Source organism: Carettochelys insculpta, chromosome 27 (genome assembly GCF_033958435.1).
Source record: "Carettochelys insculpta isolate YL-2023 chromosome 27, ASM3395843v1, whole genome shotgun sequence".
Taxonomy (NCBI): domain Eukaryota; kingdom Metazoa; phylum Chordata; order Testudines; family Carettochelyidae; genus Carettochelys; species Carettochelys insculpta.
This window is the reverse complement of record NC_134163.1, coordinates 3506555-3517464: the sequence shown is the minus strand read 5'-3', so window position 1 is coordinate 3517464 and position 10910 is coordinate 3506555. Positions and strand designations below refer to the sequence as shown.

The 10910-nt window shown below is 51.0% G+C and overlaps 1 protein-coding gene across 3 annotated transcripts in view; it reads left to right on the top strand.

The window, feature by feature from the left end:
* Positions 1-6770: 6770 nt before the first annotated feature.
* Positions 6771-10910, top strand: part of KANK3 (KN motif and ankyrin repeat domains 3) — a 69730-nt gene continuing 65590 nt past the window's right edge. For 2 of the 3 annotated variants that reach the window (XM_074977956.1, XM_074977953.1), the window contains exon 1: positions 6771-6967. In XM_074977956.1, coding sequence (XP_074834057.1) covers positions 6803-6967 — 165 coding nt within the window. In that variant the 5' untranslated portion in view covers positions 6771-6802. The remainder of the gene's footprint in view (positions 6968-10910) is intronic. The other variant, XM_074977954.1, reaches the window with a different exon arrangement.

Below are 10910 nucleotides of genomic sequence, written 5' to 3'. Positions count from 1 at the left end.
CTCCAGAGCCAGGCAGTCCCAGCACCTCCCATCTCCCCGCTCTAACTCAGTGCACTCCCCCAGAGCCACGTACCCCCAGCCACCCCTGATTCTAATTTGTTGCTGGCAGCTCACCAGAGCCACCACCACTGCTGCTGCCACCCCAGAGCCACCACAGCCACCATGCTTTTTTCCCACCAAGTGGTGGGGCATGTGCACAGAGCAGTGGATGGCACTCCCAGCAAGCAGCTGTGAGGAGGAGCTGCACTGAATGGCTCAAAGAGCTGCATGCAGCTCAAGAGCTGTGGGGCTGGCCACCCTGGGTGTAGGTGGTGGTTGGTAGCATTAGCTGGTCTTTTGTTAGTCCACAAGAGTTATGGTTTTGAGAAAGAGGGAGGAGGGGTAGGACTGAGCTCCTGTCTCACATGCCAATGAAAACTGACTCACATGCCACTCTTGGCTGCCATGCCAGGGGTTGCTGACCCCTGACATAAGACATTACTTCACTGGCCTTGTCTCTTCTGCAAGGGTCTGGCAGTTCAGAGGCAGTTAGGGAAGTGAATAGGCAGCCAACAACAATCTGGAAAAATGTGCTGAGGCAATTCAAAAACCAGCCTTTAGCCTGAAGCTTCACAGCTCAGGAGACCCTTGGAAAGGGAATATTCAAGGTGAAGGAAAGGAAGTAGCTCCTGCAGGGGGAGATCTCATGGAGGACCCTGTCCCAGGGAAAGGTGGGCGCTGTCAACACTTGAGTCTTTCAGACAGAAACTCGATGCCACACTTAGTAGTGTTTTGTCGGGGACAGCTGTGACCCAGCCCGTGGAGATGGAGCAGTAGGTCTGAGAAGCCTTTTCTGTCCCCTTCTAGTGGGGTTCAAGGTCCTCTCCTCAGTCTGAAGGAAGTTCAGCCTGAAGGGGCAAGGGAGGGGAGGAATGGGGGGGGTGTAAGTTCCCCTGGGCCTGGCAATTTGCTCACAGGCTAGTATTTTTCCTGAGCACGCACAAGCGGAGAAGAAGTGTCTAGGATGTATTTCCAACCAAAGCTCAGGATCTGGCACAGCAGGGGCTGAGCAGTTGGTCTCTTGTCTGTGGACTCTGTGGCATTGCACATTAGCCCCTCCATGGGGAAGTGTTTGTGTTGAATGTTTAATGTGCAGGCTTTTCCCCAAGGCTTCAGTGTGTTTACGGCACATCAATGGCAGGAAGTCACTCTGTTGAGGTTGCAGGCGGAGCAGCGCTGACTTTGGGGCTGGAGACTGGCCAAAGTAAACCCCTGGATTTGAAAAGCACAGATGGTATTTTTCTCAGCTTGGCTCCCTCACTCTTGATGAAGATGAAACGAAAATTTGCCCAAACAAATGAGAAGCCTCCAACGTTCCCAGTTTCCAGATTGGCTAACTTGCTAAGAGTTCCAGGTAGTACCTGAGATAAGAAGCTGCACTTGCTTCACTGTGCCAGCAGGCAATGCCACCTGCAGCTGATTAGCAGAAGCGGGAACTAGAGGGAAGGTAACAAAGGGACACGGGGTATTCAGAAGTAGGGATGTAAAATCCTGTTTAATTGGTTAACCAGTTAACTGGTAGGTTCAACCAGGTAACTAAACAGAGGGGGTGGCAGTGCACTGTGGACTGGGGTTGCTCCAGCCCCACTAGAGCTTTCCTGCCCATGGGGCTGCCAAGGGTGGTGGCACTCCAGTGCAGCTGGAGCAGCCCCAGTTCCCAGCGCACTGTGGGCAGGGACTCTCCAACCAGGCAGAGCAACCCTGATCCCCAGTGTGCCGTGGCTGGGGGTGCTCCAGTGGGTCCAGAGCAGCCCCTGCAGCTGGCCTGCTGTGGTCTGTCCAGCCACTCCCATCCCCTGGCCGCTGTGTTACAAGGACTGCTTTGGCCAGGCTGGAATGCCCCCATCCACAATTGCCCCATGGGGCTCCAGCCCCACTGGTTAACTAGTCATTTAGGGTGAGGCTTACTGGTTAACCATTAACAGCTCTCTTCAGTAGCTGTGCTAGGGACTGGTGAATTTCACTGTGGAATCCTTCTGAAGCCAGGGAAATATGGGCTGTTTCTGGAAGGTTTGCCAAAATATCTCTAGGGAAATGGGAAAGTGCTTAGACTCCCACTGCAGTCCTGACCCTGAGGCAAGTGTAGAGAACCAGGCCCACTGACTCTGTCTGCTTTCTATCCCTGCAAATGCTCTGCTCATGCCTTGTTTGAGCTGAGCACTGGAGGCAAGGCAACTGGGTGGCTCCCACAGTGAGACTAATGTCATCACATTGCACGTGTTCAGTGCTCAGTGGGGCTGGTAACTGACAGCAACGTTTTCTTGTGGGGTGGGGGAGCATTTCCTTACAGTGGACGAGGAGAAATGGAGATCTTGCCTGTAGTAGGGGAGGTGGGGAGGAGCTGTTTATAATGGTTCCTTCAGCCAGGCGCCCCAGAGAAAGGAACAATTTTCAAAACCAAGAGCAAGAGCTCAGTTTGCTATAGTTAAGGTGATCTCAGAGTGTGGCTGAACAGCCCTTACCCTGGCATTTCTGAGATGGGGGCTCTAGTGGGAGGCTGGAGGGAGCAGAATCCAGGGAAGAGGTTCCTTCTCATGGTCACAGGCCTAGTTGTACCTTTCTGGATTCACCTTCCAGTCTCAGGTCTTGTGTCTTTTCCTCTCGGGGTGGATTCCCACGATTATCCCCTCCTAAATCACATCCTTGGGTTACCGCATCTGGGCATCGCCCATGTTTACCCAGTGGGTCCTACAGCATTTGGTACCTTTCAGAGTCTGTGGACAGCGTACTGAACCGAACCAAAACAAAGCGCTGTCTGTTTAACCCTAGGAACACTTCCTAGCCTGAGACAAAATGTCTTTAAACCAGCAAAAGGGCTGCATGCATGTCTCTCCTAGTCCTAGGCATGTCTGTCTTCCCTGGTCTGCATTTTCCCTTTCCTGAGCAAGGTCCAGAGCATGGGCTGCCTGTGGCCTTGGCCTTCCACCTGTCTCTGACCTCCCCCTCTAACCCCACCCCAGCCACTCTGATCTCCGCCCTCCCGTGACCCCAGTCTCCCTGGCCCTGGAGCACAAAGAAGTCTGGCAACACAGGGCTGAAGTGCAAGCAGCCTGAGGAGCCTGGGGGGTAGATGCTGGGGGGTGGAGTCTGGGCAGGGCTTTCCCCTTATACTCTTATACCCCCTCTTATACTCACTGCCCATGCTTGCCATCAGCTTCCTCTTTGCTTCTTTTCAAGGGGCAGTTGACCCCCACTGGGTCCCCTAGCTCCTTCAGGCCAAAGAGGGGTTGGACGAATCATCCTGCTCACTGCAATGCCAGCCTTGCCTGCCCACCTGGGGGGAGCTGTCTCTGGGGAGCTTCTGGTCTGAGCTCAGGACCATCTCATTCTTTTGCCCCCCTGTGCTGATTTCCTTGTTCCCTAGTTCACTGCCACTACTGTTGCCGTGACTCTTCTACTGTCCCTGCAATCTCCATTCCTAGGCCCCCAAGCTCGGTGTGTTTGCCCGGATGTGGGAACTGTGCAGAGAACTCACAGCTCCTCTTGTGCTAAACTGGGGGTGGTGGTGGTGAAGAGAAGTGCCTGGGGCCTGGATATGGCTCTTGCCTCTCCCAGCCTCAAATGCCCAGACAAGGCCAGAGCTGCCCTCCTGGTTAGGGAGTATAGTCCATTCACTACTTTACCTTGCTGTTTGCTCCTGCTTTCCAGTTCTTAACAGAGACAAGAACTGAGCTGTCTACTGGCCCTTGCCAGGGCCCAGCTGTGCCCTCAGGATCTCTGTCAACTCCCTGCTCAGTTTGTGTTGGGACCCTTGCAAAGCAGATTGGTGCAGGTTTGGTTTACCCTCACATGACATCTCAACTCAAGAACAGCACTTGCCACCTCTGGACTTACACCAGCAAGGAGCTGGCCCTGGATGTTTCAGCTCAGCTTTGTGCTTTATCTGCCCCGAGACTGTGCTGTGTCTTGCCCTGGAGGCTATGGGGCGATGTTCCCAGCCAGCATGCTGGCACTTATTCTTGTGCAATGTTTAAGGGCAAAGCCAATTGTCTGAACATCACTGCAAGCATTTGGGGAGGTACAGAGTTAGAGTGGGTGTATGGGGCATTGTGTGCGGGCTGGCACAGTTGGTAGCTGTGTAAGAAGCACTGTATGGGGGTTGAGGCAGTTGTGGGGGCTGGTGTATGGGGCCCTGTGTGGGGGTTGGATCAGTTGGGAGCTATGTAAAGAGCATTATGTGGTGGATGGGACAGTTGGGGGCTATGTAAGGGGCTCTGTGTGGGGGTTGATGCAGTGGGTGGCTGGGGCACAGGACCTTGTGGGGCTGTGGTTAGAGCATTTTCAATAACATTAGCATTGCTCCATTGCTGGTGTTAAAATCCCCTTAGCTGTAGGATACGAGGACAGACCTTACAGCTCAAGCAACACATGTCCCATCTCCCTCACCCAGCCTGCAGACGCACATATGAGCACCTGGATGCCCTGCCTAGGACTTACACCTGTGCATGTCTGCAGGGAACTAGCAAACCCACCTGCAGTTGAAATCTGTGCCAGTTGTTTTATTTATCTAGTAGCACAACCCCAACATGTGCAAACACTGTGGAGAAAGTGGTGTCATGGGGGAGAACCTGGGTTATAGAATATTTTTTCTGTAAGATGGAAGAAGGAAAGAATTCAGCCTGACCCTCAAGTCCCTGTGTAAAAGTGGCCAGCGCATTCATAAGAAAATTCATGACAGTCGGTGAACCTGGAAGTAACGAAGCCATCTTTACAAGGTCACACTTAAGATGTCTTTTGTACTAGGACAACTTTAAAAATAGTTCAACATCTGACAGCCATCTTTGGAAAGTCGATGGCCCCAATTCCTCTGCAGATTGAGACTGAAATAGTAGTTAAATAGCCAAACTACAGGCATTTAGAAATAATGTTGGGAGCTCTCAGTCTATGGTATGGGGAGGGTGGATTTGCACTTTTGACTTTTTCCAGACCATAACCCCATGTTACAATACAAGAGAGTTTGGGGAACCTCCTCCTATATAGCCATAATGAAGTGAGAGAAGCCTTGATCCTCCCCAGAGGCCTCATGCCTCTGCTTAGACACTCTACAGGCTACATCTCGATAGAGTCGTTGACATTCTGGAGGCTTCTAACCATAAAGATTCTGCCAAGTGCAGCCTAGAGTCTCTCCTCAGCTATCCCAATGAGGAGGCTTGTGCTGTTGGTCAGGAACAAAGGAAACTGCCCCTAAAAGTGTGACCCTCTCTCACACAGGCAGAATAGGAGATTGTACCGGCCTTTCAGAGATGGAGGAATGTCTGTGGTCTTCCCAGACCGGCTTCTGGGCTACCCACGTTCTTCCTTTTGCTTTGAAAGGCTCTATTGATCCCAGGAGAGCCATTCCCTAGGCACCGGTACTCAGTTCCCACTCATTCACTCAAGTATTAAACTGTTCTCAAAAGTGTCATAAACAATGTTAATGCTGAACCTGCCTCGATTAACCTACACTTCTGTGTACACACAGGTTGTCATTAACACTGTGAGAAAAACAGTCAGTGAAACCATTGGTGTCATTACCCCGGCTCCCTTACGCTTTTCCAGAGAAGACAGCAGAGGGTTATAACCCCTCATTAAGTAATATTAGCAGTTTGTGTTTTTTACTGTGTTGGCTGTCACATGATAGCAGCAATTCCAATGTACCTTGAACCCCCACAGGCCATGTGGGCATCACTTTTAAATGTACGCATGGCCTAAATAATGCCCATGCCAAAGTGGTTATTTCCTCTATAGAGTGTTCTACTGCTGTGCAGCACCTGGTGCAATTGGTCCCTGATTTTGGTTGCCAGACATCATCCCACAGTCTGCGGGACAGCCCTGAATCTCCTGGTCTCGCCAGACATTTTCGCATAAATGGGGGATGAGGGACTTGTCAGAGAAACTCCCTGCCCCCAGCCAGTGATCCTGCACCTGGCACTGCCTGCTGGAGTCCCTGTGTCCCGCTTAACCTTTTTCAAAATATGCCACCCTCTACCCTGATTGCACTTGAGGGTGGTGGCCTAGGACAGGGGTGCGCAAAGTGGGGCCTCAGGGGGCATGAAATTTCCTAAGAGGGCACAGCTGTTGTGCTGCTGGCGTCAGGCTCATCCGTCTCAATACAAATGTTGAAATGTTACTGCTTTTATACATGTGTTTTCACATTTACATACTGATTAATAAAGTTTTTACATTTACAGACTTATTTTCTTACACATGCTGAAAGGGTTTTTTTCTTTTCATATGAACATAACCACAATTTCCGTCGCAGCTGGATTACCTTAGACAGGTGGGGGGGGGGGGGCTGCTGGTATTTGCAGGGATGAAAAGTGGGGCCAGAAGTAAAAAGTTCGCTCACCCCTGCCCTAGGTGTCACGCAGCACTAACAAAGACCACTACTCCACAAGCAGGGAGAGCCTAGAGCCTGCACGCTGCGGGCACGCAACTGGCTGTCTGCAGCAAGGCCGGCTGGTTTGTACAGCGCCTAGCACGGGCGGGTGCGTGCCCCGGCGAGGAGCAGCTGCAAGGCAACCGAAGACCGATGCCCGGCTGCTAAGGCAGGCGGCGCGGAGGCCGGGCGCTCCGGGCTGGAGCTCGCGCGAGCCGCCCAGTCTTCGCAGGGCCGGCGGCGGCGTCCGGAGTCCGGCGGGGCCTGTTCGGAAACCCGGGAGGGGAAATGCCCAGCGCCGCCCCCAGCGCCTCTCGGACCCCGGCTCCGCATTCCTGGCGCGGAGGGAGGCGGCGCCTCCGGGCGGGGCGGGGCCCGGCCCACCCCTGGCGCGCAATTGGCCAGATGTGCGCGGAAGGGCGCCGGGCCGGCCGAGCCGCTGGCGGGCAGAGGTGGCGGGCGAGGAGCGGCGCCGAGCCGCGCGCGAGGTTTGCGGTCCCCGGGAGGCGCTGGGGCGGCTACACGAGCCCCGCGCCGCTCGCACAGGTGCAGCCGGCGCCCGACGTCGGGGTAAGGTGCCGACGCTGAGCGGGGCCACCCGCCTCTGCCACTGGGCTCGGTGCCCCACGCGGGGACTGGCCCTGCGGGGCTGCGAGTCCGGCTACGCGATGACACGGCCCCTCGGGGCTGGCCGGGCTTCGCTGCTCGCTCAGCGGCCCCGCCCGCAGCTGTCCTGGCGGACTAGCGTGGAAGCCGCCAAGGGGGCTTTCCGGAGGGCTGCTGTGGTGGGCTTTGCCTTGGGGGTCATGGCCTGAGACCTGGGCTGGGGGGAGCCCTGGCTCCATCCTCAAATCCCAGCTTGCTGAGGGGAGCCAAGGGCGGGGGAGGGTCTTCCTTCCTTCCTTCCTTTTGCGATGTAATGTTAGCCCCAGACCCCAGGGTGGTCCCCAGACAGCAGTCAGATCTGCTAGCAGGGAGGCTCCCTGCCAAGGCTGAATGGAGTGGGGCAGAGGTGAGATCCTCACACCCAATTGTTTGAGTAGCTTTTTTATGTAGAGCCCTACATGGGTACAAAGTTGGCATCTGCAGAAATGATCCGTGGACTGCTGCATCCACATCTACAGAAGCAAAGGAGATAGCTGTGGGTTTGCAGTGTGCTCCTTTTATGTCACTGGCACTTTGACACCACAGTGATGGGCACATTTGAAATGCAGCAGGCAGACAGGTTTTGTCCAGGCTTTACGTGATTGAAGTTACTGTGGTTTCCTGTCCCCAGATTACGTGCTCCATACATGAAGCATGGGTATCCAGTAAGAAATTTTTCAGGCACCCTATCAGTAGTTCATATAGTAATGCTCTGGCTGCATTGGAAGCTGATAGAATCCTTGAGAGAAGGAACCCTGTCATTTGTAGTTCACTCTGGAGTTTGGCAGCACGGAGTAGTTTAGCAGAGAGATGTGGAATGTGATCTAGTGACTTCAAGATGAAGCTAGACAAAGTAAAACTGGAAATAAGCAGTAAAGTTTTAATGGGGAGAATAGGTAAGCACTGAAACAATTTAGCAGGTGTTGTGGTGGATTCTCCATCAGTGACAGTTTTTGAATCAAGACTGGGCATTATTTTAAAAGATTGATATTAGCAATTATCTGGGGGGAGTTCTGTGTCTGTGGTGTGTTGTGGACAGACTAGACAATCAGTTGTCCTTTTTGGCCTGTAAGTGTAGGCATTTGGGAAACAGCGACTTGATCCCCAGCTTTCTGTAACTGCTGAGATTCCTGCAGCTCTACAGGCTCCTGCTGCTCTGTAGTTTCTGTGTTTGTCTAAGGCAAATTATACCAGGCAAATAGATTATTTGCTAAGGATGGGAATTTTGTGTTCACTGTTATTAAGCAGTGATGTAGGAAACAGTGCAGACAGATGGTTAGGGGAAGACTCTGTTCTCCAGTTTTCTAGAATGCCATTTAAAGAAACAAAAATGACACAGCCCTGGTGGAAGGAAATGTGTACTGTAAACCACCACACATCTTCCAGGGGCTGGAAGCGGGGATCTTTCTTTTCTTAACCCAAATGCAAGGCTTGTTAAAGTGGAGTTGTGCAGCTATATTAGCAGCAGCTGTAACTTGTTCTATTGAAGTTAATGGAGCTATGCTGATTTACATCATAAATCTGGCTGCTGAGTTTAAGGAAAGAGATGAACCTGGATTCCAAGAGGCAGAGGAGTGGAACAGGCCAGACCTACTTTGGGAGTAAACCACTTTAGCCCAGTGTATCTGGGTTGCAAAAAAATTTCTTGATTTTCTGTATTGAATTAATCATCTAAAGAGGACAAGAGTTGTTAGGGGCCTACAGGCCTCACACTGAGCCTGAATTCTACAGGGTGGACAGGCCTCCATTTCCCCTGTATTAACACTCTGATCCTGTTGGTTACCTGGTCCTGCCGTATACAATGTGCCTGGCCTTTACCTTCCACTGAAGCACCACCTCAGATTAGCTTTCCCAGGGTGATTGCTCTGGAGACATGCCAACTTCCATAAATGCATACGCCTGCCATCAGTGTCGTTGTTAGTCAGAATGCATGCAGCACCAGAGCTGGGCAAGGCATTGTACAGATGGCTACATGAGAGTACCTGTAAGGATTTCTCCAGCATTGCTGTAAATAAGGTTTCATATATTGCAGTGGTGGGTGCGCCCATGCTGGTGACTGCAGTTCATTGGGTTAAGACCTTGGTGCCTCAGGTGGGGAGGGAGCCTAACAGCACAAAGGAGAGATTCTCTTATGCAGGCAGAAGAGTGCAGAGAGAATACTTCCACCCACTACAAGGGGAGTTCATTTTCTCAGAAGCAGAAGACTCATGCCCACAAAGCAGTATTGTCTTTCACTTGCTGCTGCTAAACTTCATCATTCTTGGTTTTTTTGAGCCCCCATGTTGCTGATCAAGTGCAAGTGTAGACATAGTCTTAGCTAAAATTCTTCCCCAGCTTTGGAAATATGCTGAATAACAAGAAGAGCAAGGGCTTCTGTTGTTGCTCCCGCTAGATTTATTGCTGAATTACACATTTTCTTAGACTGTGAAACAGTAGTTAATGTATCCCACCCTTTCATAAGAATCATAGGCCAACCACAGGAACCGTTCATAATCATGTGGTCTGGTTCTGAACCTCTTGCCCCAGGTTGACACAGGTTGAATGCCATTATTCTCAAAGACAGGGTGACCATCTTTCCCTATGTGAAATACAGGACACCTGGTAAAATTGCTTGGTGGCAATCCATTAGAACTATGCAGTACAGATATTCAATATAACATTAAGTTGACTGAGCACCCATTTAAATGATATAACATTTTATATATATAACATTTTATATAATCATTTTATAACAAAATAGGTAAAAATTAAAAATATATACCTACAATTAAATGGTTATTGCTCTATAAAAATGCCTGCCTTGTCCTCATCTTGCTGTGCTCCAGAATGTGGGCTACTAGTGTGAGGGGTGGTAGTGAGAGAGAGAGAGAGAGAGAGAGAGAGAGAGAGAGAGGTGCAGGAGCCAGAACAAGGGGCTGGAGGTATGTGGGAGAAGGCGGAGGTATGGAAGTGAGCAGCATGAAATCAGGGCTGGGTGTGTGCAGGAGGGAAGGAGTCAGGGATAAGGTCCAGGAGGCTGGGAACAGGGAGGAGCTCTGGGGATGAGTTCTGGAACAATGTAAGCCATTTGATATTTTTGCAGCAGTGTTTATAAAAAAAAAAACAAACAAAAAAACAAACAAACCAAGAATGAAACCTACTAGGTCAGATAAATTATGGTGCCTGTTTGTTTCCTAGTTACTGCCTTTGGGCTACCTCCACCTCACAGACCTGTCTTAGCTAGCTCCCCCATTCCCCAGGGCCCGGCCAAATTAAGATAAGGGCTGCAGCCTAATGGTTCAAATGCTCCTCTGCAAACATATGCTAAAACTTGAGGAAAATCACTTACCTGGAAATCCAACTCTAACTGAAAAGTCAAACAAATAAACAGGATGGCTGTATTTACACTTAGAGAAATCTTCAAAATAGCCATGCTGATGGCCATTTTGAAGAATACTAATGAGGTGCTGAAATGCATATTCATTCATGCATATGCCAGCCACGACACTTCGAAATTGCCGCTTTTCGCTCCTGCGTGGCTCGTCCAAATGAGGGTCCTTTTCCCCTTATTCCTAGAAGATAGGACCATTAGCATGGCTATTTCGAAGATTTCTCTAAGTGTAGACGTACCTGATGTCTGAAGTCCTTCCAGTTTTACGTACCATGCATCAATTAGTAAAGTGATACAGGATTTTTCTTTTCAAATTATTGATCAGTTTTCAGTTTCCACTGCCTCTGGAAGGGGTAGGGGCGCTGAAGGGACAGACAGAAAGAATGGAGGAGGGGGTACCAACCCCAAAGGGGGCGTTTCCACCTGTCACACCTGCCTGAGCAATTTAAAAGGGTCTAGGGCTCTCAAATGCTTTTAAATCACCTGGGGACCTAGGCA